Raw genomic sequence first — 27,097 nt, forward strand, 5'->3', positions numbered from 1 at the left:
GAGACATTGTGGGAGTTGGACAGTCCCGAAACTGCACTCCCCAGAGTCTACTTCCTCTGTGGACACCAGATGAATACTTCAACCCAAACCCAGCCCCCCCAGGGCCAGGCAGAAGAGGCCCGGGCAGCCTCAGCCTTACCTGGCTGTTTGCAAGTAGAGCACAGTATTTTCACCTTCATAGGTACAGGAGGCTGTCACTCTGCAGACCAGTGATGGCAGGCCACTCAGCAGTGAGTAGCCGTGTCCACCACAGGCCCTGCGACACAGCTCAACACCCTGGGTACAGAAGTCTGATACCATGGCCTTTATACCTGAGCTCAGTGCATGAAGCTGCAAGAACCAGAAGGGGGTCAAGTGGTGTAAGGGGGTCCTCCAGTTAACACCCATGCTTCCCACCCATTGAATGCCTGCTGTATGCTGAGGTACAAATTGTTTCCTCAGTTCATAACTTTGTGAATGAGAAGGCTGAGATTCAGAGAAGTTATGTGACTTGCCCAAGGTCACGCAGTGAGGCCATGTAGCCATAAGATCAATAAGATCAAAGGACGACCCTCCAGGCCAGTTTCTCCAGGATTCTGGAATGCGAGCTTCCTGGGTGGGGCTTGCCATCACCCAGGAGTTATAGACTTGGATGGCAGGCAGAGATGTTGGAGAGCTGGCGTGTGAGGATGGAAGTCCACTATTAACCCACTGTCCTGGGTTGTAGGAAGGGCTGCCAAGCAGCTGACCTGGCTTGAGTTTCTGGTTTTTAAAAGCTCCTAACTATCTCCAGATGTTCAAAGTCCTTGGGAGGAAGTTTGTGTCCCTTAACCTCCCTGCACTTCACTTTCCTCATCTGTAAACCCGACTCGAATGGCGCCCGCCGGCCAGTAAGGGTTAATGAAGCGATGCTTACAAGGGCCTGCACAGACAGAGCCTTAGTGGACACGCAAGGCCACAGTCCTTCATTGGAAACTTTGAGGACAGATGTGTTTTAGAATCAGAATAACTTTTTGAATTTTAGAAAGGTAAAGTAGGACACTTAAGGTTGACTGTGTATAACAACTCTGAGGAGTCTGGGGAGCCTTAGTGATCACACACATCAATATTTTTGCTGCGAAACATATTCACACTTGGTGGGATAAATCAGTTCAGTTCAGGTCAAACCATGCCACCAAATGAGTTCTAAACAGCTCTTGGTTTTCAGAGCTTTTTGGGTTTCAAACATGCATCAGGGCTTGTGCACTTGTGTTCTATATACTATGTGTGATTATCTCCTCTAATACTTCTGGAGCTTTCAGGGGGCCAGGTGGGGGTGAATTTCTGTGTTGGGGTACAGTTCACCCTGGGTGCCCCGGGGTGTTGGAAGGCTGAGGAAGGAGACAGAGAAAGGGGCCCGTGGGAGTGGGACCAAACAGAACGGTCTCAGCTCCCCTGGCCCTGCCCACCAGCGGTCAGCAGGTACCTCAGGCAGGTGGCTGAAGTCTCTGTCCAGAATGGCTCCGTAGGACCTTTGGAAGAACTCCAAGAGGCTGTTCGCCACAAAGTAGACAGCATAGGCTGTGGCCAGCTGAGGAAAGAGTTTCTGCTGCTGCGTCTGATAGTCCAGGACTTTTGCTTCTGGGCCGCTGAGGGCAAGAGAAGTGGAGGCTTGAGAAGATTGCATGTGCCATATTCACCCTCATAAAGCCTTCAAAATGGACCATTTCTATATCTCACTATAAAACTTAACCTGAAATGACATGAGGCTAGTAATAACCTTTTAAAATCCCATATAACGTGACTCTCCACTCATTTTACTGCAGAAACATTGGCATATGCTTATGGGTGCTGCCACTTGTGGTGAAGTTTACAAAATTATAGCATATGCATCGTATCATCCTTCTAAAATCTGAAAAGTTCTGAATTCTAATTCATCTGGTCCCAAGGACCTTGGGTGACAAGTTGTGGCTCTGTACCCCTGAAGATTTGAACCTTGACCTTTTACCACCCAGGTGTACTTACTGGGTTCTGGGAAATATGTTGTGCCTAATCACTAACTTGGAGGATATGAACTCAAGTCCGATAGAGTCCCAAGGTAGGGACTGCGTCTGCCTTGTCCATTGTTGCGTCCTCAGGACCTGGGACTGTCCAGCATGTAGGGTATGTGGTAAGTATTTGTGAGTTGAAAGAAGACTCCACAGTGAGAAGTCTCTCATGACTGATGGGGAGAAACCTGGAATCTCTTCTCCAGGCCAGCAGCTGGGATATTTCTGTAACCCAGGAAACTGGGTTCCTGACAGGACATCATCTGCAGCCCCTTCTTCCCAGCATCCCTGTTCTCCAGAGCAGACACCTTCAGCCCAGCATGTTGAGACCTAGGATGGTGAGGATGCCTTGAGTTTGCCAGGGGAAAGGACCCTGAGCTATGTAGCAGGTGTGCTTTACTGCATTTCACTCTCACCACCACCTCGAAGGACTGTGTCTGTCACTCCCTCTTTGGTAGATGAGGAAGCTGAGAAACAGGTAGGATGGTTAGCCTAAGCTCCCACAGCCAGCAGGTGGCTGAACTTCACCCGGCCCCCAGGGGTGCCTGGCACCTGACCCTCAACCCGTTTTGCACCAGGCCCCTGCACCCTTGAGCCCATGGCATAAAACACCACCAGACTCTGGAGCTGGATGCTTTCAAATTTCAATCCTGGTGATGTCACTTTTCACTCTGCAAGTGGAAAAACTGGGACCCAGAGAGGGCAAAGGACTTGCCCAGGGTCACTTAGCAGAGCTGGGATAGGAACTGCCAAGTTGAAGTTGGTCCTTCAGCACCACGAGTTCAGTCAGTTTGCTGTGCCCAGCTCATTTCTCTCTTTCCTCCACCTGTGGCACCATATGCCCAGGCTGCATTTTGCTGCATTCTGGGTGTGTCCATCTGGAACATATTTATTCTAAAAAGTGATGTGTTTACCTGAAATCCAGATTTAACTGGTAGTCCTGTATTTTTATTTGCTGAATCTGGCCAACTATGTGTGCGTGTGTGAAAACAAAATACATTCTTTGTTACTTGGTGCCATGGAGTGGAGGCATTGTCAACCCTACACAGCCATCCATGTGCGAAAAAAATGGACCCAGACTTGGACATACCACAGTCAAATGTTGACATTCCCAGCCAGACAGAACCAACTTCAGGCTGTGGGGTCTGATGTGACAGCTGGGCTTTGCAAGGCACTATTACTCATACCCTGTGACAGAACAAATTTAGGATCCATGGTCACCTGCAGCTTGGTAACCAGCTGATGCAGACACAGCTGTAAAGGACCTCGTTGGGTTCAGACTGAGTCAGGTCTGGTGGTGTGGGGCCAAGGACACACAATCACATAGTCTGATGGGGCTGGACGCAGACCGACACAGGTCAGGCCAGCTGATCAGCCAGCCAGAGTTAGGGGCCAGGTCTGGGTAGATGTGTATGCATTGAGGGGTAACCCTTGCTCCCAGCGCCCTGCTGTGTTAGAGCAGACCTTGTCAGGGCCAGACACCATGGGGCGGAGATGTAACCCTGTCTGCACTGGTCAGCCTCTGGGCGTGCCTTGCCTGGGCTGGAGCCGAGATTGGCGGCGGATGACCGAATAGCGAATGGCGATGACACAAGCCTTCTGCAGCAGGGGTATGATCTCCATCAACAGCAGCTCCACCCGCAACACCACCAAGGTAAGGTAGTTGCTCTGTGCTGTCCCGAGCTTGACGTAGGTGCCATCTGGCAAGACCTGGTAGACCAAGGATAGGTGCTAGGTCTGAGCCAAGGCCTCCCCCACCTGCCTTGCACCCTAAACAGGGCCCCCATGGCCTGCAGGAACCACAGTCCTCAAACTAACTTTACCCAGAGCAGGCACAGCCAGCTGTCACCAAAATGTGCTCTTATGGCCATGCTGATTGTTAAAAGTGAGACATCTGTGCGTTTTGCTAAAAAGCCACTGGCTCAAGTGTCCTGATTCATGGCTCCTGTCCAGAGATACACAGGACCTTTCAATAGTCCACAGCTGAAGGTATTGCCTGGCAAAATGCGGATCTCTAGAACTTTCTCTAGCACCTGGCTGATGACTGTTCAAGTGACTGGTTGTGTCCAGGCCTCACTAGGTAAATGTGCATGTCATCCTCAGCCCCATCTGTCATCTCTTCAGACTGCCTGGCCACCCATGCCAGGGTTACCCTGCCTCCTAAGGAGGTGAGCATTTACCCGTGAGAACTCTGAGGCTCAGGGGGCCAAGAGACTTTCCCAAGGTAATAATCACACAGCTCCTAAGCTGGGGTTTTACAGGTCTGTGGGACACCAGAGCCTGTGGGGGAGAAGTGCCCCAACTCAGCCCTGCGGAGGAGGATCCAGAGCCAACAGCAGCCTGCAGGGGGCCATGTCCCCTCTCCAGGCAGTTCAGGCCTGCAGACCCCCTAGATACCTGCCTGTGCAAAGCGATTCAGCATGTTTTCTCTGGGAATCCGCACGCGGTCCAGTTGCAGGAAGCCATTGTCCCTGTTTTCAAAGCTCATCGCGGGCCCTATTTCTCCAACAGTGATTCCTAGAAGGACATGGAGTTGGTCAGTTGAGTGTTTGCTGTGTGCTGGGCACCACACCACCACCACGCACACACACACACTGCAGCTCCTGAGCCTCACAGCAGCCTGTGACACTGAGTGTTACTGTGACACTCATCAAGCCAAGGATAGACATGCAGAATCTTGCTCAAGATCACCCATCTAGTTAGGACCAGGTAGTCCAACTAGACCTCTCCCTGCCCAAGGTCGACATGTCCCAGCTTTTTCCATGGACATCTAAAGCCCCTGGACAGGGAGAGCTGGTAGGGGATCTCCTTCTGGCTGGGGTCATGGAGGGGGCAGCAGGGCTTACCTGGCAGTGGAGCGTGGTCCTGGAGGCTCCGGATGGGCACAATAAAGGCATGCATGCCCCGCCGGGCTCCCGAGCAGATCAGCTGGGCCTGGACCAAGGCATGGGTGGCTGACCGTCCCACTGAAGACAGAGGTGAGAGGCTGAGTATGATCCCTGGTCTGTGAGACCCTGGTTCACAGAGGGTCTTCCTAACCCATTACAGACTGGCTCACATCCAGGCTTCTGATGGAGACAGGCTAACCCTCTCCATCAGAAGCCTGGATGTGAGCCAGTCTGTAATGGGTTAGGAAGACCAGTGTGGTGGCATGGGGAAGGGCAGGGTGCTTTACGAAGCCCAATGGGAGGTGGTTTCATCTGCCTCAGAGACTGTGGGTCAGGAGAGGATTGCAAGGAGCTCTGAGGGTGAGGGGTGTTCCCAAAAGTGTCACATGGGGAAGGTTGTGAAGGCAGAGGGAACAACATGATCAGAAGCTTAAGGACCGGATGGGCTGGTTGGGGCTGGCCTGTGGAGGAAGTAGCATCCAGGACACAAAGGGATGCTCATTCAGCCTTTCCCTCAACTCACATGGCCTTGACTTCTTCTTGGAAATGTCTGAAACCACCCAAAGAGCTTTAATATGAGTGTCTGATTGTAGAATACACTGGGTTGGAGGGATTTATGAAGAGCCATATGGTGGCAGGTGGTGTAGGGGCTTGTGTCTACGTCAGATTTGTGTAGCAAACACCCTACAATTACGCAGGCAGGGCCCCCATGGGGCAGGGAAGCTCGAGGAGGCTGATGACATTGAGGGGATCAAAGCTGTCCAAACCCTTTGGGTGCTCCTTCTGAATTGAAAGCCTGACAAAAGCTAGGGGCCCAAATGCAAGTCTGGGAAATCTTGTCATCAAAGTTTGGCTCTACCAAACTACGACTGTCTACGACAGTCTTCTGACTGAAGTGTGTGTGCCCTGGAGTTGTTTTCTTTGGCATCAAGGAGACAGGACCTTGATTTCAGAGCTGCTGGGGTATGTATGTGAGGGTGCATGGCATGAACAGGGGTCCTGTGTCACAGGGAGATGTGCTCGCCACTGCCCCCACCACACTGAGAGGAAGAACTGCCCTTCAGAGAGCCAAATAAATCTAGCAGCGACTTGCTGAAGGTACTGTGAAATGAGCAAGCTTTTTGTTTTCTCTGTTCTCAAAAACCTATTAATAATCGACTCTACTATCAACCTAATTATAATAAATACAGATAATTACCACTTATCAAACTCCAGGTGGTCCCAGACCCCGTGCTGGTGCTTTCCAGTTCTTACAGGACAGGGTGGTGAGTCCCAATTTTCAGATAAGGAAACTGAGGCCCATAGATCTGAGTGACTACTCAAGGTTTTTGGCCTGGAGAAGGCAGAGCTGAGGTTTAAACTCTGCCTGATTTCAAAGGCTGGTTAGTTTTTTTCTGCAGTTCTGACAGCACTCATTCTCATTCTTCCTTCTCTCTCTCTTTCATCTCTTTCCTTTTCGATCCTCTCTCTCTCCTCCCCTTCCTCTCTATCCCCTCTCATTGCTCTCTCATGTTTCTCTTGCCTCTCTGCCTCCTTTTTCCCTCTGTTAGTCTCTCACCTATCCATCTCTCTCTGCTTTTCATTTGGACTCCTCAATTCAATGTGTATATTTTTGCCATGTAAGTGTTCATCGATGGGTCCCCAAGTGCCACAGATGTGTCCTCGGAGGTGTATTATTCTCAAATTGAAGGAAGAGGCCCTCCGTGAGCCTGCTTCCATCACTGTGCCTCAGAGAAGCACGGTGCAGCATGGCGCAGAAGCCACCTGGCGGCCGCAGGAGGTGCAGTGCTGTTAGCCTGATAGGTGCGGGTGGTGGGGCGGGAGCAGGGGCTGGGAGGGATGTTTTCCCCACTCTAATAATCCTGGCTCCCTGTGTGCTGCGTGGTGGCAAGCTTTGGGAGATGAGAGGAACCGCAATTGTGGGGAGTACCTGGGGCTAGGCCATGTCTGTGTGTGGGGCAGTGTGTGTGAGAGAGGCTTTGGCCCTCATCCCTCAAAGGCTGGGTCCATTTCCTCAGCTACTTGAAAGTTCCCTTGGGGCCTCTCAGCCACTCACTGATGAAATTATTCATAGCCTACCTATTTTACAGAGTAAGAACCTGTGGCTCAGAGAGGTTAATTGACTTGCCCAAGGTCACTAACCTAGAGCAAGGAATCAATCTGAGGTCTGTTGAACCTCAAAGTCAGTGATGTTCTGCCATCCAGCTTTGTTCTCACTGGGGAAAGATGGGGCTGGGTGATAAATGGATACTCACAGTCGCCCGGCCACCATTTGGTGGCAGTTATCGTGGGGCTATGCACCACAAACTCCTGGGTGTCTGCACTGTAGGTGGCTTCAGTCTCCAGTCCCTGAAGATACGTCCCTTGGAATCAAGGAGGGGTGTTAGACAGGGTGGGATTCTCACCTGGGGAGCAGTGTCCAGGTGGGCTTGGAACTCTCAGGCTGCAGCCCAGTATTACTGGGGGTACTGCACAGCTGTACTAAGAGGGACTGCTCTCCTTTTACCCGTGGGCTGTGTGAGGGGTGAGGGATGGTTGCTGACTTTTCCAGAAGGAAAGACTTGCCCCACCGTGAGCTCATACATTGTTTGTATGAATTAGAAAAAGACACCACCCCTTCCTCTAGACCCTTGTCTGCCATCTGCACTAACGTTTCCACATTCAACATACAAATCTGTGACAACTGAGACCTGAGTGGGCCTTGGCACTGTGCCACATGCAGCAGCCCTGGCTCACCGTGTCCCAGTTCCGTCTGGGTGTATGTTGTGATGATCTGGAACTTGTCGCAGAGGGGGGCCCATTTGGCTATCTGCTCCTCTGAGCCCAGGCTCCTGAGGGCTTTCAGGAAGATGTGGTGTGTACCTAAGCCCAAGTCTCCAGAAATGGCTCTGTGGGGGGAAAGATGCTGTGGATGAGCAGCCCATCGGAGCCAGGGTCTCGGGTACCCTCACCTGAGCAGGGTGCAGGAGGGGTGGGGCACCGCATGTCCTGCTTTCCCAATAAGTACTGCCTTTGTTGGGGAAGATAGCTCGTGGGGCTGGGGGCACTGGGTAATCCCGGGCAAATTCCTCTCTGGCGGGGCTGCCCTTGGAGTGAGTACCTGGAAGCATAATGAAATTCACGACTCTCTTCCAACCAGCCCAGGTGCTGTGCTATCATCTGGATGTGGAATTTCTTCTTAACAGTGGCTTCGTAACGCTCATACCAGTTCATGAAATAGGTATCCTTCAGACTAAACACTGGGTCACTGTGGATGATGCTCTCTGCCAGGAATAGACAACAGTGCGCTTAGGGACCCGAGTGAGGTTCGTGGCACCTTCAAATTTTCCACCCACTTGCCTCATGGATGCGGAAAGGAAGTCATACTACTGTCATTTGACAGATGAGATGACTGAAGCCCAGAGCTGGGAAAGTGACTTGTCCAAGGTTACTGAGCTATGCAGACGCAGAACAAAAAACCAGCATCCTGGTTTTATCTGCTGCCCAGGACTCTTCTGTCCCTCAGATGGGCTTAATATTGGCATGTTAAAGATGCCTTAGAGTTCAGAGAAATGAATCTGCTACAGCTGCATTTTGAGAATAAACCTAGCTTCCTATTTGAAGGAGGCAGATGCCCTTTTCCCCATACTCCTCTTACCGACTTTCCTCCGGAGCTCAGTGTTCTGGGCACCACCGTCAAGAATGTTGGTGAGTCTTTCTACATCGAAGGACTGCTGGCACCTCTCACTCTCTATGTCGGGGTTCACTTTCCTGCTCCAGGGATCCCTCATCGATACTCGGTGCACTGGGCTGCCCATTCTAGCCCGCGTCTGCCTGGCGTCTGAGAAGAGATACAGTGGCTTTCCCTAATCTGAGGTTTTGCTTTTGATAGTTACAATTATCCGAGGTAAAGCATGATCTAAAAGTATTAAATGGAAAATTGCAGTAATAAACGATGTATGCGCTTTGAATTGTGGAACATGCTGCGTAGCATGATGAAATCTCTCGAGCTCAGCTCCATTCCACACAAGATGTGAATCATCCCTTTGCGCACATCACCGACCCGTTAGTCGCGTGGCAGCAGTCTTGGTCACTAGATCGGCTGTCGGCGTCACAGAGCTTGCAGTCAAGTCACCTTGTTTTACTTAACAGTAGCCCCAAAGCACAAGGGCAGGGGTGCTGGCCATTCGGACGTGCCAGAGAGAAACCGTGAAGTGCTTCCTTTTTACGTGGAAAGGTGAGTACAGTGCAGTAAGACTTTGAAAGACCACATTCATGAAACTTCTATTACAATATATCGTTATAGTCGTTGTACTTTATCATTCATTATCACTGTTAACCTTTTATTGTGCCTAAGTTATAAATTATAGGTATGCACAGGAAAACTCACAGTATATATAGGGTTCAGTGCCATTGACGGTTCTGGGCATCCACAGAGGCCGCGGAACAGACACCCCGCGGATAAGGGGGAGCTGCTGTACTTGTGGCCCAGCTGTTCTGAGCCATGGTGGTGCTCAGAGCCTGTGTGCAGGAGGAACTGCCCAGGGCTGAGTGTGAGGCAGGGGCTGCTTATGGAGGAAAGCAACTTCTCTTCGGTACTCAGTGCTGCTCCACCCCCACCCTCCTCCCTTCGGGCACCAAGCTGTGTACCTGACATTGTTTTGTGTCCTGTGCAAAATTGCTCGATAAATGGTAGTTCAGTACCGGTTGGCCAAGATTTGGACAGCAACAGATCACAGAACTCATGCTCTCCCCACTGCAGCTTGTGTTGCAAGCATTATCTGGGGAGATCCTCATGAAAAGTCAAAGAAGGTTACATACAAAGAAAATTAATCTTAAGGAGGTTAATTGTGTAGCCTCTAGCTGCCCATCTGGAGGTGGCCAGGCATTGGATGAGGTCTGGTCACAAAGCACATGATCTGACAATAGCCCTGCCTTGGGGTCTCAGTGAGGGAACCTGTGATCCCAGCCCCTGGCCCCCTAAGTCCTGGGCATATTTGCCCATTTCTGTGAGCTAAGGGGAGGCAGCTTGCTTCTGGCCTCTGAAGTGTTTCCTGGGAGCCCTGTGTGTCCCTCACAGCCAAGGTGGACCCTGCATCCTTCACAGAGAACCCCTGGCCTTCCCCACAGCGAGGCAGCTCCTGGGTACACTCTGTTCTACTTCTCAGCCTCTCAAATCTATCTGCTCCTTCCATCCCTGAGGCTACCACTATCGTCTTTCACCTGGCCTCGGTGTCTGTCTTGTCCATTCTTCCAGCTGCCCATTTATTTATTTATTTTAAAATTATTTATTTATCTTTAGAGGGGAAGGGAAGGAGAGAGGGAGAGAAATATCAATGCACGGTTGACTCTCATGCATCCCCTGTTGGGAACTGGCCTGCAACCCAGGCATGTGCCCTGACTGGGAATCGAACTGCGATCCTTTGGTTCGCAGGCCCATGCTCAATCCACTGAGCTATGCTGGCCAGGGCGCCCAGTGGGCTTTTAAACTACAATCACATTGTTTTCCTCTCTTGCTTGGAACTTGCTCCTTGAGTCCCCAACTCTCTCCCTCCCCCTTTGTGGCATGGAGCTCATGCTCTTCCTTTCCTTCTGCACTTTCCCTCTGCTCCGTTCCCTCCTGTTCCTACTCAGCCCCAGCCCCCAGGGACCCTGCCTCTAAGAAACCTTCCTGACTGTGGCACCCTTCAGGGCTCCCACCTCCAAGGCCGCAAGTGCCTGAGGGACTGGCTCTGCTTTTTCTTGGGTCCCAAGAGCTTACCTCACAGGAGGCACTCTAAATCCTTTCAGCAAGCAGCCACTACTTTGACTCCCATTCTTTTTCACCACCGCCTGGCCCTGCCGATACACCACTGTTATCATTACTGGTTTATGGAGAGGACAGGAAGGGAGGAGACTGGTAAGTCAGGGGTGTCAAACTCATTTTCACTGGGGGCCACATCAGCCTCGTGGTTGCCTTCAAAGGGCTGAATGTAGAGCTCCTTGCCCCTAGTTAAGGAGTAGTTACATTTATACAGTCCTGAAATTACATTTGGGCCTTTGAAGGCTACCTCGAGGCTGATGTGGCCCCTGATGAGGTGAAAATGAGTTCAACACTGCTGTTGTGAGGTCCCAGAGTCCCAGAGTCCCACATTCATAAGCAGGCTTCCAAACCAATGCCCCTAAGTGGGGGACTGGGCCGTGGGGATGCTGATAAAGGACCTGGCACGTCCCTGGGGGCCCCCTGGATTCCTGCAAGGCCACCTAGCCCATCTCTCTCCCTGCCCCACCTCTTCTCTGCCTCCTGCTCCCTCCTCTCGAGCTGCTACTGCTTCCTGCAGTGGACACTCAGGGGTTCAGCCCTCACCTGCAGCCTCTGCCAGGGCTGTCCTGTCCCTGGAAACTCTTAGCCTGAGACACTGTTTCCCTGATGTCCTCAGCTTCTTAACGACCTCTTTCAAGTATTTGATCAGTCACCTTCTCAGAGAGGCCACCCCCACCCCCACCACCCTGTTTAAAAGTTCTAGCCCCCTACCCCAGCCTCCTTGCTCTTCTCTACCTTTTCCTTTTTGCCTCGTCCTACCATACAAGATAATTTAGTCAGTTATTATGTTTTTGTTTATTGCTGTCTCTCCCTACTAAAAGGTGAACTCCAGAGGGCAGGGATCTTTGTCACCTTCATGCTGTGGCTCTAACACTTAGCACAGGGCCTGGCATAAAGGTGGTATCTAGTAGATAAGTGTCTAGTGAAAGAAAGCAGGCTCTGAGTCACTGGGAGCCACGGGGAACAACTTCTTAGGTGATCTGGTTAGTCGCCCCCATCCCTCAGCCCAATTCCTTGACTCACCTCTGTCCTGTGTCTTCACTGCAGGCCTGGCCTGGCCTGGCGGGGCCTCCTAGCTTTAGGCCTAGGCTTCCAGTGGGTGGCCCAGCCCCTTTCTCCTCCCCTAGAGGGGAGGAACTACCCAGCAGGCTCTCAGTGTTCCCCAGCTGAGCTCACTGACTGTTCTCTCCTGTCCCCTGGCCTCCCTCCAGTGGGTATGATCACAACAGTGCCCAGCCCTGGGGCTGCCCTGGGGGGATTGCTATGAAGAAGAAGCTGGCTAGATGGCTTCGCATGAAGCTGTCGGTCTTTCTCTGCTTCTCCCTGCCTCTTTGGCCCTGCCTCACAGAGCCTGGGCCCTGCTGAATGCACACACTTTGCGTGCTGCATGAAGAAACCCCACAGCCCCCGCCCAGAGTCCAGAGACCTCGGTTCAAATCCTGAAGGTGTGACTAGGTTACTGCCGCTCTCTCCAGGTCCCCTCCCCTTATCTGTAACTCACAGTTTATGAAGAAAAGCTCTTGGTAAACTGTCAGCCCCAAGCATTTGTAATTTGAAACTATTACAGCTTTCTTGGTTCCCCATAAGAGAACTCTTAATTCCCAGGAGTGATGTTTAATGGCGGCACTTCTGTCGCTGGGACAGTCTGCTGGTGAGGTGTTTACGGGCTGGGGTGCGAGTCCTTAGGTGGTACAGGATGCGGCGATTCGTTTACGTATCAATATATATTTTGAGTCCACAATGACCTACACACGGGAGTATGTATAGTAGGAAGCAAAACTAAAGTAAACTGTTCCCTTGGGAAGCTTCTGGGCTGGGGTTGGGGGCGGCTGGGGAGACAGATAATCACAGTGAGAATGAGCAGGAAAACCTAGACAGGATACTCACAACCACTTCTAATGAATTCATAACTTTCTGAGCTGAAAACCTTGCCCTAAACCCACAGGGTTTGCATTAACCCCAAGTGTTAGTGTTAGAATGGAATCAAATTGAATTGAGTTGTTCGACACCCAGTTGGTGTCGGAGAATTGGAGAATCTGTTGTTGGGATGGAAAACCACAAATTTGGTGTCAAGAGTGGTCCTAGAAAGAGTGACCTTGGTACCCCCACTATGTTGGTGGCTACTTTATGACTATTGGTTTTTGTCTAAATCACAAACGAAAGCAAGGACTGGGTTGCTCTTGGTCACCAATGCATTCATAGTCCCAGCCCCGGCTCAGGGCCTGGCCCAAAGAAGGTACGCAGCAAATCCTTGGTGGATGAATGAATAAACAATTGGCAGGAGCCAGCAGGATTCTCCAGAGGGCAGCTCTGGGGCTTTGACACTTTTTTAAAGTTAGGTTTGTGTGTGCCCACCCTATTTGTACAAGTTTTCGTACCCCAACATCAGACCCAGCCCTCCAGTCTCAAAGCTGGATTCCTTTGGAACTACTTGTATGAACAAGTTGTGTCCCCAGCTGTGTTTCTGCAGTGATCCTGCTCTTTCTGCTGCCTCTCCTGATCTTTCCTGTTGATTTGTGCCACGCTGAGCCATTCAGGAATTCAAGCTAATGCCCCAGGAGTGTAAAAGGCTTCTTTTACATGGTTCTTCTGTGAAAGGATTGCTCTATTAGGTGAATGCGTGTCCTCTCTCCCCATGTTTTTGCTCTAAAATTTGGCTTGTCTCATGCTGAGCATTACTATTCACACGGCCCTATCCAACCTTCCCTGGACAAATATTTTAGGAGCATCTGCAAGTACATTGAGCACTGCTCGGGGTGGGACCCAGAGGGGAACCGGATTTGGGGGAGTGGGGCGGGATGTTTATAGGTTCCTCACTCACACTGCGTAACTAACAACCCTGGAAAGTGGGCCACATCTTCCGGTTTTGCACCAGAGGGAACAAACTTGGAGAGGCGTGGTACTTGCCTGGGTTTACACAGTAGAGAGATCACAGAGCGACAATTTGAGCCAGGCCTCCTGGCAATAAAGACTGACATTTCATTCATTTGTGCAAGATTGAGAGAGAAGTCAGGGGGCCTGGAGCTGCTGTCCTGCCAGGACTTCTAAGACGTGGTGGCTCGGGCAGGTGCCCTCCTCTCCTGGGTCTCGGCCTCGCCATCTGTGGTTGGGAGTGTTCACTTAGTACAAGGCCCAACAGCTCCCCAGGGTCCCCAAGGTAGCGCCTAGCTTGTGTTTTCAGGAAGAAGCAGGACTCCAGTTTGGAGACATCACTCAGCAGGCCCTGTTGGGACTGGGGACCTGGGCCCCTGATCCCCTATTGCTGTTGGCAGTGGCTGTACACAAGGTGGTGAACGGTGTTCAGTGAAGGTGGCCTTGACACCTTGACCCTCCTGTTTGGAGGGGGAAGTTCTGGGTTCCAACCTGGCCTCTGCCAAGGGCTTGAGCTATCAGTGCCCATGGGCAATTGCTTAATTTCTCTCTGCCATAGTTTTCACATCTTGATTGTCTTGAGGTTAAGATATTGTTGGCCTTTTACCCACACCAAGACATATTAAAATTAAAATGGCAAAGGGTAAAGACAAAGAGAACATCTTAAAAGCAGCAAGAGAAAAGCAGTTAGGTACCTACAAGAGAACTCCCATACGACCAGTTTCTCAACAGAAACTTATCAGGCCAGAAGGGATTGGCATGAAATATTCAAAGTGCTGAAAAGCAAGGACCCGCAATCAAGATATTCTACCTAGCAAAGTTGAATCAGAGGACGGATAAAGAGCTTCCCACATGAGAATTTCATCACACCAAATCGGTATTACAGGAAATGTTAAAGGGTCTTCATGAAGAAGAAGAAGAAAAAATAGGAAAAATAAAGTGGCACTAAATCTGGATCTATCAACAGTTAATTTAAATGTGGATGCTTAAATGCTCCTATCAAAAGACATAAGAGGGCTCAATGAATAAGGAAAGAGGGCCCTTATATATGCTGTTTGTAAGAGACTAACTTCAGATCAAAAGACATGCATAGACTGAAAACAGAGGGCTAGAAAAAGACATTTCATGAAAATAGAAATGAAACAAAACAACAAAGCTGAGATAGCAACACTTATATCAGGCAAAATGGACTTTAAACAATGGCTACAATAAGAGAAAAAGAAGGACCCAGCAATTCTACTTTTGAGTATTCATTTGAAGAAGCCCAAAGCACTAAATTGAAAAGACATATACAGCCATATGTTCATTGCAGCCTATTTATAATAGCCAAGGTATGGAATCAGCCAAAGTGTCTATAAACAAATGACCCTATAAAGAAGTGATGTTTATATACAATGGAATATGACTCCGCCTTAAAACAGAATAAGATCTTGCCACCTGCAACAATACGGATGGATGCAGAGGGCATTGTGCTGGGTGAAACGAGTTAGACAGAGAAAGACAAATGCCAAATGATTTCACTTACATGTGAAATCTGAAAAACAAAACAAGCAGAATAGAAACAGACTCTTAGCTAGAGAACATTTTGATGCCAGATTGCAGTGGAGTCGGGGAGAGAGGTGAACAAAAGCCAGGGATTAAGAAGCACACACTGGCAGTTACAGAGCGGTCACGGGGCGTCAGGCGCAGCACAGGGAACACAGTGAGTAGTGCTCTGACAGCTCCGTGTGGCGTCAGAGGGGCGCTGGTTTCCCCGGGGTGATCACTGTTGAGGGCAAGGGGAACTAGCCAGAACATAGCTGTAAGGAAGCAAAAGGTGTTTTACTAACTAACGCAAAGAGGCTCCAGGACATGCCCGAAGAGCAGGGTGTGTTCCAGGATGTGGTTTAAGAGCAAAGGTTAGTCAGGCAGATAGCCATCTGGACAGTCACTAGGGAGGGAAATTTTGCCCCTGTGCACGAACTCAACTGACCAATCAGGTAAAGGAGCACGAGCCAGTGCACGAGTTAACTCACCAATAATCAGTAACCCTATTGTGCCCCTGAGCCAACCGCTAACCGCCACATCTGCTTCTGTATCCAGCTTGCTTGCGCGCCTCGTTAAAACCCTAAGCCTGTAAGCGTTTGGCACGACTCTCATTTGCAGCCCTTGCGGGCACCGTGTCTCCGGACACTTTGGAGAGTTCGCCCCTGCGCAGGTTAAACTTGGCCAATAAAGTAACATCTTTGGAACCCCGAAAGTCTCCGACATTTGTTCTCGCGGTTGGTGACTGCAACAATCACTAGGAAAGTCCCATAATGTCTAATCACTGGATCGTACACCTGAACCTAATGTAGTATTGTATGTCCACTCTAATTAAAAAATAAAAAATATTTTAAAAAGTATTGATGGTCTTTTAATACTTGGTAAATTTTGTGTTTAAACAGTTTCTTTGTCAACTCTTGACCTGACCCTGATTTTTATGTTTTGGATGTGATCAGTGTGGCAGACTCCATCCAGCAGAGTCTGCCTGTTGTGGCTGACAATGAGAATCAATGTACAGGTGACAACAATCCTGTGTGGAAAAAGGGAACAGGCACGACTACTCTCTCAAGGGGAGAGTGTCTATGGTTCCTCAGCCACTCCCTCAAGAGGGGAGCGCCCCGACCCTTGCCTAGACAGGCTTTTATTGTTTTGCTGGGGTCTTTCATCAAAGAAAGATTTATTATCTATCACATAGAACGTTATTGTCTACATTCTAGGTACAATCAAGGAAATGAAAATAACATACAGAGGGGAATGACGATGAGCTCATTAGCTCTGTCCTTGGGAGAACTCATACAGGCTTTGGTTATTACCTTGAAGGTAGACAATACACATTTGTTGTTTTAGACCAGGGTGATGGAGTTTTAGCAAGAGCAAGCCATAACAATCTGTATGCATTTTCTAGGCCTGATTCCCACAGGAAAACTCGGTTTGAAGGTCTGGCTCCTGCCCACCACTTCACTTCTGTAGGTTTTCCATACAGAGCTGAGTCACATTTGCCAGACCAAAACAAACTGGTCCCCTACAATTTCCCCCTTTTTTTTCTTTTTTGTTAAGGCTGTTGTGGTGACAAAACCCACAAGACTTGCTACTTGCTGGTCTCTTTTGTGACTCTGGGCAAATAATTTGTAAATGCATCATAATATACAAAACACTATTAAAATCAGTAAACAACCAGGGGCTCCAGTGACCCGCAGTCTCAGGCTGAGTCCATCAAACCAGTGTTTTGGGTCTAACGAGCTAGATTATCATTAAGGGTTTGAAGAAGCTCCTGCTTAGTTAAGCATTGAATGTCTTGCAACTGGTGGTGTAACTCCAGTTGCAATTTATTAATTTGTCCCTTTAAATTAGTAGAAAAAGCTCCTCTTAGGAGATGTTGAATATCACTCCAGGGGTATTGGCTGGAGTTCTAGTGTAGTGGGGTGACACACAGTTTGGAGAAACCAGGATCACAGGTCAGCTGCTGACGGGTCACTAGCGCATCCTGGCGTTCACCAATCCAATTGAGGGCTGATTCGACTGCAGAAAGTCGAGTCAGTATTTCTTGATCAATCTGGACCTGTTGAAGCATTTTTAAAGTGGGGTTGGTTAGGAGAACATCAGCAGTATGAGCCGTTTGAACTGACCCAATGGAGGCAGCAGCCGCCATAGCTGCAGTAGCTGAGACAACTATAACAGAGACAATAAGTGCAATTAAAGTGCCAACAAACCGTCGGACTCTTAAAAGAGGCCAGCACATTGTTAAGCGCTATTATGCCATTGGGATCTTCCCATCCTCTGGTTACATTAACAGACACCCATATTTGAGTTTGTCTTCTAACTGTATAAACTGTAGTGAGGCTTAACAGTAATATTGAGATGAGTAAGACAGCTGGCATATATGGAGCCTGCAGGGACAGGCAGAGAATCAATTTTTGTTGATTTATTATAAAAGACTTGAGCTGTCTCTGGAGTTGCCAAAAACAAGTAAGGGTAAGAGGTACAACCTGTGACCCAATCTTGTTTTAGAGGGCCATCCCGATAGAGGCTTTTGTGTAAAGTATAAGGAGGAACTAGAGGGGGATTGAGAGTATGATAAATCCTCTTCTGGGTACTCAGGCCAATTATAGTTACTATGGAAAGCATATAATACTTACTGTATTGCTCTTTGCTTGCAGCATAAAGTCACTCACTTAAAGGAAAACACAAAATGTTAGTAAGAACAGAAAAATAAACTAGTAAATACTTAGCAACATAAACTGTATTTTTTGGCACCGGATTTCAGTGCTTGTTTTCTTCTATGGGCTGTCTGGTCTGTTAGCTGACCAGTTTTCATTTCCAGGTAGTGGAGCTTTTTGTCTTTTTTGTTCATGAAAAGGCTTCACCCTTTTAGCTGGAAGCCAGACAGGACCTGTAGGGATGGAAACACATGCATACCCACTTCCCTGTGTTAAGAGATCTACAGGGGCTTGTCAAGAACCACCTCTTGCAGATCTCTGTCTAAAACTTGAGGATGAGATGACTTTGGTTCTTTCTTCAGAAAATGTTTCTCAGTTGGAGTACAGAGTGATTCATCACAGTTTAGAAAATTATAGGTTAACATAGCTAACATAACCAAATTTTGGGAGGTAGACTCCTGACTCCCCCTTTTTTGTTTTTTAAGAAGATTTCTGAAGGTATAGTGTGCCCATTCAACAATTGCGTGACCAGTTGGATTCTAAGGTATTCCTGTTTTGTGTTGGATATTCTAACACCGAAGGAAGGCTTGAGTAGAGTGGGCAAGACATCCTGGGCCATTATCAGATTTGATTTGCTGAGGCCGACCTAAGTGACCGAAGGCTTCAAGCCAATGGGCTTGTATATTTTTAGCAGATTCTTCTGTTAAAGCAGATGTGTGTAGGGCACCAGAGTAAGTATGAATAGAAATGGGAATGTATTTGAATTTTCCAAAGGGAGCATATGAGTGACATCTGTTTGCCAAATCATTTGAGAGCTTAGTCCTCAAGGGTTAACTCCTGTGGATGGAGGTGCCTTAGTAAGGGCTTGGCAGTCAGGGCATTCTTTAATAATTGGCTTAGCTTGGGAATGATTAAGAAACCATCTTTTAACTTTTTCTATTATTTTTTCTGTTCAGCTTCGGGGGGTCTGATTTTTGCCTTTCTAGAAGGGCTCCTTTAAGCCCTTAACCTTTGGCTTTCCGGTTTGCAACAGGTAGTGGGGCAGTCGGCTGAAAAATAGCCTCAGTTTTAAAAGTGCCATTTTTTTTTTCTCTACTTGGAAAGACAGGCCCGCTGCTGTTTTTGTAAGCTGCAATGAGTTGGAGCAGCAAGTTAACTGTCTTGTTGTCTTCAGGACTTGGTAGTTCTTAGGTTTAGAGTTTGCAAGGAAAATGGGGAGTATGAGGGGCGCTCTGCTCAAACATGTTTTAGACAAAAGTGGTTATGTGCCAAGGGCCTTTCATGGCTTGATTGACTAATCATTCCCTCTGGGAGAATAGCCAGTTCTTTCTCAAGGAAATGATCAGTGTTTACAGGTACTGAGTTAAAAAATAATACTTAGTCTTCCATGGAGAAGGGCTAGTTTTTCCTGGGAGATAGTATACTTATATTTTATTTTTGCAATAAAAGGTCATGGCTCGGCATAAACAAAGAGGATTCTTAATATTTCTTTAACACATCACACCTCCTATCCCACATACAGCAGCTTTAGATTGACAAATTTATGAACACATTCATAACTTTTAGAAACAGTTTTTCTTTACTGGCAAATACATTTACTTTTTTTATCCTCGGTGATTATTGCATTCTTGCAATGTGCTCAAAAGTGAGCTGTCTCATTACCTAGTGCCCTTGAAAATTTTTAGGGAGGTTGAAGAAGAGGGAGGGGAGATGCTAAGCTCAGTATAGCTTGTTCCCAGGACTGAAGCAGTCCCTGGGTCTTCAGAAAGAGGATTCAGAATGGTTAAAAAGCCACATTTTTCTCATTGTTTTCATTCCTGCATTTTTTACTATCTGAGGGAAGTGAGATCTTTTTCTTTTTTTAATAATTAACTTAAATTCTTTCTGAGTAGAATCTTTAAGATGTAACAATATTACAGATCTCATTCTATTTACTGAAACATTTTGAGACTAAGATGTTATTTTTAAAACAGAAACAAAAATAAAATTCAAGCAAAGCAGTATTTTCAAATTAAATCCTCTAAAGGAGGGAGTGAGACACTAGCCGTTATCTCACACCACCTGGTGCTGTTTCAATTTCTGCCCAACTTTTCCTAAATAACTAAGTCTAAAGATCCCTTATCAGGGAGATATTTAGCAGCTTTAAAAAACTGGTAAATTAGCATAGAACATTGCTCTTGTTCTTTAAAGGACCCATTCTTGTTGTTAAAAGGTTTCTTTTTTACTTTCGATGTATGTCATTTCAGATTCCATAGCCCATTCTAAACCTTAACTTATCAGCTATTGGGGAGTATAGTATGGTGGGTCAAAAATGTACTGTTGGCGAAAACCGTCAGGGAGGGCTGCCTGGTATCCAAGGTACCCTAACCCTGCTTATGGGTTTCACGGTTTTCCCATGCGTCTAAGACTGCAAGGGGGCCTCATACACCAGGTGACCAGCCTTTATATCACGCCCTTGACTGAGCCCCGAGTTAAATTACTGTGGTTGGAATTCTCTACGAGGCCCCTGCACATCTCAGGGATTGACCCCAGACACCCCCACAAGGCCCCTACTCCTGGAGGAATGCCTGAAATCTGAAACCGGAGGGAGGAATGTCTTGTATCTTCAGTGCCTCAGCAAGAAGCTGAGACACTCATAAACAACCCTGTTAACCAACTCCGAGTTCTCAAAGCAATCTTTGGAGTCTGGTTGAAACCGAAACACTCATTTACTGTCTGCTTTTCTGTTCACAGGCAGGTGGAGGGAAACAGCAGAATTAAAAGGGCTGCAAAAAGCAGCTTTTAAAGAAAGAATATGCAGAGGCACTTGTAAAAAAAAAAAAGCTAGTTGAAAGGAAAGTTCATTGCTCTCTCTCCCAAGCCTAAAACCTGATTGGGGATTGTGCCACGGGGATGGGCTTCTGAGTGTTTTTTACAGTGTACCTCTCATTGCATGGACTTTTGCTTGCAGTTGGCAGGAAACCTAGTGTTTTTCCTGGTCCACCCCCAACTCATCCTGTCACAGGTGTCTTTGTTGTGGCAAGCGCCCTTATGGCTTTTAAATGCTGGACCTGTGTCTGTGGGGTACAGTGGTTGCCAGAGAGAGAGAGAGAGAGGCTTCTGCTTACTAAAGAGAGTGTGGTCACCAGAGAGGGCGACCTTGGAAAGATACCCTTTTCCCTAAAATACAACACACCCTATGCCCTCCGAAAAGCACTCGGGGTCCTCGGCCCTTACCTGGGCAGTCGCACGGGTTCCACCCATGTCGGTGTGTTGACCACAACGGCTGACAGCCCTTGCATCCCTGTGTGGACGCCAGATGTGGCGGACTCCATCCAGCAGAGTCCGCCTGTTGTGGCTGATGGAGAGAATGAGTGCACAGGGGACAGCAATCCTGTGGAGAAAAGGGGGACGGCATGACTACTCTCTCAAGGGGAGAGTGCCTCGACCCTTGCCTAGACAGGCTTTTATTGTTGTCCTGGGGTCTTACATCAGAGAAAGATTTATTCCCTATCACATAGAATATTATTGTCTACATTTTAGGTACAATCAAGGAAATGAAAATAACATGCAGAGGGGGATGGCGATGAGGTCATTAGCTCTGTCCTTGGGAGAACTCATACAGGCTTTGGATATTACCTTGAAGATAGACAATACACATTTGTTGTTTTAGACCAGGGTGATGGAGTTTTAGCAAGAGCAAGCCATAACAATCTGTATGCATTTTCTAGGCTTGATTCCCACAGGAAAACTCGGTTTGAAGGTCTGGCTCCTGCCCACCACTTTGCTTCTTAGGTTTTCCATACAGAGCTGAGTCACATTTGCCAGACCAAGACAAACTGGTCCCCTATGGATCAATTTCAATTTGTTGCACCAGCCTATTGAATTCTCTAGTTAAAAAGTTTTTTTAATAAAAAGCTTCAAACCTGTACAAAAAGTGAAAGAACAATATAATCAGACCACATGTACCTAACACCCAACTTTCACATATATCATTTTATATTCTTTGTCTTAGTTTTTTTGAAATATCTTGAGACTTTCAGAAAGTTGCAAAAAATAATACAGAATTTCTGTATACTTTCACTCAGCTCGCTCCAAGGTCAATATCTTACATAACCACAATGCAGTTATTGAAACCAGGAAATGAACACTGATACCATCAGACTATTAACTAATCTTCACAACTTATTTGCTTGTGCCGGACGGAAGGTTCCCAAGATCAATTCCAGTTTCAATGATTTGCTAAAGCACTTGTAGAACTCAGAAAAGTTATTCTCATGGTTATGGTTCATTACTGAAATAGGATATAAGTTAAAATCAGCAAAGGAAAAAGGCATGTAGGATGGAGTCCAGGACAGACCAGGCACAAGCTTCCAGTCACATTCTCCCAGTGGAGTTGTGTGGACAGCATTTAACACTCCCTGTGTGACACCCACGAGGCACTAGTGACCAGGGAAACTCTCCCAGGCTTGGTGTTCAGAGCTATCAGGCATCAGTCATGGAGGCCCAGCGTGCTGATGTGACTGAGTTTAGTTATTCGTCTCCAGCCCCTGCTGAGGTCAAACTGATAGCATATTCCAAGAGCTTAGATGTTACCTCCCAGGAACTGTCAAGGGCCAGTCTTTTTTTTTTTTTTTAAGATTTTATCTCTTTATTTAGACAGAGGGGAAGTGAAGGATAGAGGGAAACATCAACATGTGGTTGTCTGTCACATGCCCCCCACTGGGGACCTGGACGCAACTCAGGCATGTGCCCTGACTGGGAATTGAACCAGCAAGCCTTTGGTCTACAGGCTGACGCTCAATCCACTGAGACACACCAGCCAGGGCAAGGGCTAGTCTTTTCTTTGGAATGAGTAGGGTTTGAAGTCCTGCTGAGTTGGCCATGTATGTATTGCACAATGGGTTTTGCTAGTTTTCCTAATAATGTCTTTTTCCCAACCAGTGCCCTATACTGCATGCAAATGTCCCGTGTCTCCTCCAGTTGTCACAGTTCCTAAGTCTATGTCTGTTATACCCTTGATACTTTGAAGAGTACTGGTCAGGTGTTTTTCTAGAATGTGCTTCAATTTGAATTTGTTTTGAGAGCAAGCTCTTGATGATGTTTAATTTGCTTTATCATACCTCATGTACATAACATTTTTATTTTTGGTTACTCAAATGCATTCAGTTTTGCTGACAGAAGTTTAATTCATCAAAGGTAGGGTTAAATTCTATTCAATGTTCTTATCGTTATAGTTTAAAAATATTTAACTTTCATTTGCAATGTGTTCTGTGTATATAGAAGGTGTGGGTCTATATTCTTTCTTTTATATTGTTATTCTCTTACAGAGACATTTATTTCTTTTTTGTAGAACAAATTCATTAGATAAATGAATAAATATTGAAGAGTATTGAGTTACTCTTAGCACCTAATATGTTGAATTCTTATGTTTGCTTGATTTTACTTTAGAAATATCAGTTTTGTGTCAGTACTTCATTATTTCTGCCTTAACTTGATATCATGTGGTGTTATAATTACCCTTTTGTTATGTGTAAAAGTTTTTAAATTTGGTAGAGTTGAGCCCATCTGTGTATAATTTTTTCAATTTCCCCCCTTTGGCATTCCTGTTTGCTTATTTTTTTAGTTGTATGTCTGTAGTGAACATATATTGCTTTGCCGGCTCAGCAACCCTTTCCTTAGTTTGGTAAGAAAACACTCCTTTCCTGTGAAGAACCCATATGCTTTGGGTGGAGTTGCTTCTGCCTCCCTGGGGACATATGGGTGGGCACATGGTCCAGTCATGATTAATCATAGTATTTTATCTCTCTGGTCAAAAGTGGCTGGTCCAGGAATGAGCACATAATCCAAGCAAGGCTGATCAGAAACCCCTCTCTCTGACCACCCTGCTCCCCCAGGTGGTTCTTAGTTGGGACAGACACCTTGTGCAGTGCTTGCTTCGCTGGAGGAGGTCTGGGCGACTGGGGTCATCCCCGGTCCCACATGGAGGGGGAGGAGCAGAGAGAGAGAGGGAAGGAGAGAGACACACACACACACATACACACAACTGGTGTGGCTCAGTGGGCTGGACATTGTCTAGCAAATTAAAAAGTCTCCAGTTCAATTCCCCATCAGGGCAGACGCCTGGGCCAGGTTGGGAGCATTCGAGAGGCAACCCATCATTTCTCTAACGCATTGATTGTTTCTCTCCCTCTCCTTCCCCCTCCCTTCCCTTCTCTGTAAATACAAATAAATAAGGCCTTTGGAAAAAAAAAAAAAAGAGAGTGAAAACAAGGGCTGAAACCTTGAGTCCCTGGATCCAGCCATACCTCAGACTTGACTTTATACTTTTGAAATATAAATATTCCTTTGCTTCCTTTTAAGGATTTAAAAAATCCTCACTCTAGGATATATTTATTGATTTGAGAGAGAAAGGATGAGGCGGGGGCGGAGGCAGGGAGAAACGCAGAGTGGTAGCCTCCTACGCGCTCCCTGACCAGGGAGGGATCTAACCCACAACCTTCGGTTGCACAGGACCAGGCTCCAACCAGCTGAGCCGCCCGATCAGGGCTTCCTTTTCTTCTTAAATTCAGCTTGAGTTGGGTTTCTTTTATTTGCCACCAAAAGTCTTGATTAATACAGTTTCACTATTTTTTTGCAGCAATTTTCCTAGGACTTCTTTATCTGCCAATCAGCAATTCCCTACTGAGTTCCTTGGAGTCATTCCAGCCTCTGTAATACAGCTGTCCACATGCATTAAAAGCCTACCAACTAGAGCTAAGACTAAAATCTTTAACTCTTGAGTTCCCCCATCAATAATGACACCTAGATCAGAAGGTGGCTCTAGGACGGAAGGAGTCTGGGTGTGCGGAGCCCTGGGCCACACAGTGGACACTGCCCGGGGAGGGGTGGCGCTATTCCTGCTGTGTGACCACTGGGATTGGTGGGCCATCCAGGGCCTGGCAATAAGCTGAGTTCATCAGAAATGCAGGATCTGTGATCAAAGGGAGCAGGATGTGTAGAGGTGTGGGTGGAGGTTTAACAATGAGCCTGGCATAGCTGGTGAACCACCTGGCCTGCTTGCCCCTGGGTATGTGGGTCAGCAGCCCACACTTAAACCCCAGGAGGGTTGGGATGGATCCTTACCCCACCCTCCCAGCTGGCCTCCTCTGGGCCCAGAGGTTAGAGTCTGTAATCCTTCCAAGCTGACTCAGCCCTTGGAGCAGGGGCAGAACTGGCTGAGAGTACAAAGGGCAGCCGGGCACACTGTGTGTGAGTGAGCAGCTACAACTGCGTGCAGTCTGTGGGTGGCCAGTGAGACACCTGTGTCTCTCCGGTGGCTGCAGAAGACCCAGGGAGCCTGGCAGAGGGTAGTCAGGTGTGCCACCTGCCTGGGGAGTTTCCCCACCTCTTACACTATCATAAGGCATCATGATTACATCCTCTCACTGTGACATCCTTTGGCACACAGAGGCTGTCACACCCAACCACCCTCACACTTGTATTGTCAGACACATGGTCATACCCACTGATACGCACTGTTAGATTGGCCCCTACTGCGGCTGGTCCCCCATCACCCTGCGGACACCGTGCTCCCGTGCGTCCCTGTAGCCTCCATTCATCCTTCATTTGTGGCACCTAGTCCGGTGTCTGTTTGTTGTCCCGATGGGCACAGATTCCAGCGGGTAGGTGGAGCCCCAGACTCCAGGCTCCTGGAGCTCACAGGCTGAGGGAGAGATTAACCAGTCCCCTCTCCACCCCAAGGAACCGAGCCATCGGGTCGGGGAAAAGGGAGGACGGTCCAGTGCCGGGAGAACCCCTTTGTGGCATCGATATCCAACCCCCTCAGTACAGTTTCACTATTTGTCAGAGTCTCAGTAACTCCTGGGGACTTAAAACCTAGTAAATATGACAATTTCCCCAGATTAATATACAGACTTTACAGCATCAGTCCATCTTCCCAACTCACAGGACTACATCTGTGTCAATTTTTCCCTGCAGAGTCTTTTATTTCTATTAGAGTTTTAATACTTTTATTGGAATAAATTACATTTTGAGTTACACTAGCACTCATGTCACTTATTTACTTGTTTAGAACATTATTTCGGACATCATCCTTTCTCCTAGCTGTGCACAGGGAGACGGGAGCGCCGCAGACGTCCCTGGCTTTGGCTCGCGTCGCTATTGGGCAGTCGGGTCAGACTCTGCCGCAGGGCCAAGCAGCCCCAGACCTGGACGGCTGAGCGCTTACGTGTCTCTCGCCCAGTCTGCCGCCGGTGTGTCAGTGGTCCGGGGCAGCTGTCCTCTGCGTGGGGACTTAGTGAGCCAGGCCGCTTTGGATTCTGTGGCTCCTCCGTCTTATCCGAAAGCTTCTTCGCTGGCTGCCGAGGGGAGGAGAGATTCCGAGGGTCCCCCTGGGGCTTCTCACTGCTTCATCCCAGAAGTGACCCTCTTCATACTTCTGCTCTCATTTCATCGACCAAAACTCACAGGCCCCTGCGGAAGGGTGAGGGCTGGGAAGCAGGGCCTTCCCACTGCCCGGGAGCAGAGGGGGGCAGATCGCAGGAAGCCACGCTGATCCCGCCATGCACGGGCTCTTGGCTTTCTTTGGTTTGGAGATGTCCTTAGTGGATTAAAGCAGAAAAGAAATTCTCAAGAGTTGTTTTATTTTATTTTATTTTTAGATTTTACCCATTTATTTTTAGAGAGCATGGAAGGGAAGGAGCAAGAGAGGGAAAGAAATATCAATGGGTGGTTGCCTCTCACATGCCCCCAAGTGGGGACCTGGCCCACACCCCAGGCCTGGGTCCCGATTGGGAATTGAACCACAGCCCTTTAGTTCACAGCCCACACCCAATACACTGAGCTACACCAGCCAGCGCTCAGGTGTCGTTTTGAAGTGGCAGTAAAAGGAACAGATAATATGGGGAAGTAGAAGGTATGGGGTATGAGAATGTATGGGGTGCCACCTCCCCCCAAAATGGGGACTGAGAGAAGGGCAGACGGTCTTGGGGTGACCAGCCATGAGAAAGAGATGGACATCAGACAAGCTTCGGGACTCAGAGAAGTAACCAAGTGTAAATAGGACTCGGTGGGCGGGTCAGTGACAGATAGGACAGGGTGAAAGTACTGAGAAAAGGGAAGACAATCATTAACTTCTATCGAGTGCTGGCCATGTGCCTGGTACTTGTCAAACGTTTTATGTTTGTTAACTCAGTCCTCTCAACAACCAGTGGTGCTGGTACTGTCGGAACCCTCGTATAACAAACAGGACCCGCAGGGGTGTTAGGTCACGTGCCTTCCACCCCACCCCCAAGTGTGACCTCTGTCTGACTTTGTAGCCGGGGCTCTTAACAGCCGTGCTGTGCCACCTGTCAGAATGTCCTTAAAGCGGAGATAGGGAGGGGGAGA

The 27,097-nt window shown here is 48.0% G+C and overlaps 1 protein-coding gene and 1 long non-coding RNA gene across 4 annotated transcripts in view; both read right to left on the reverse strand.

Moving 5' to 3' along the window:
• Positions 1-11,798, reverse strand: part of ACOX2 (acyl-CoA oxidase 2) — a 31,791-nt gene extending 19,993 nt beyond the window's left edge. The window contains exons 1-11 of one of the 3 annotated variants that reach the window (XM_037040790.1): positions 11,700-11,754; positions 10,635-10,711; positions 8,532-8,714; positions 7,995-8,157; positions 7,631-7,782; positions 7,150-7,257; positions 4,853-4,972; positions 4,408-4,523; positions 3,544-3,716; positions 1,445-1,607; positions 140-330 (exon numbers count right to left, since the gene is read on the reverse strand). In XM_037040790.1, the coding sequence (XP_036896685.1) occupies positions 140-330; positions 1,445-1,607; positions 3,544-3,716; positions 4,408-4,523; positions 4,853-4,972; positions 7,150-7,257; positions 7,631-7,782; positions 7,995-8,157; positions 8,532-8,691 (1,346 nt within the window). In that variant the 5' untranslated portion in view covers positions 8,692-8,714; positions 10,635-10,711; positions 11,700-11,754. Of the gene's footprint in view, positions 1-139; positions 331-1,444; positions 1,608-3,543; positions 3,717-4,407; positions 4,524-4,852; positions 4,973-7,149; positions 7,258-7,630; positions 7,783-7,994; positions 8,158-8,531; positions 8,715-10,634; positions 10,738-11,699 lie in introns of all 3 variants that reach the window. The other 2 variants (XM_037040789.1, XM_037040791.1) reach the window with 2 other exon arrangements.
• A 5,907-nt stretch (positions 11,799-17,705) lies between these two features.
• Positions 17,706-25,317, reverse strand: LOC118983660 (uncharacterized). The gene is made up of 3 exons (XR_005065755.1): positions 25,226-25,317; positions 20,945-21,101; positions 17,706-17,742 (listed from the first exon to the last, which is right to left on the reverse strand). It is a non-coding gene; the product is annotated as an uncharacterized LOC118983660 (long non-coding RNA).
• Between the last annotated feature and the right edge of the window lie 1,780 nt (positions 25,318-27,097).

This window comes from Sturnira hondurensis, unplaced genomic scaffold, assembly GCF_014824575.4.
Source record: "Sturnira hondurensis isolate 20B ecotype Veracruz unplaced genomic scaffold, ASM1482457v3 Scaffold0002840, whole genome shotgun sequence".
NCBI classification, from domain to species: Eukaryota; Metazoa; Chordata; class Mammalia; order Chiroptera; family Phyllostomidae; genus Sturnira; species Sturnira hondurensis.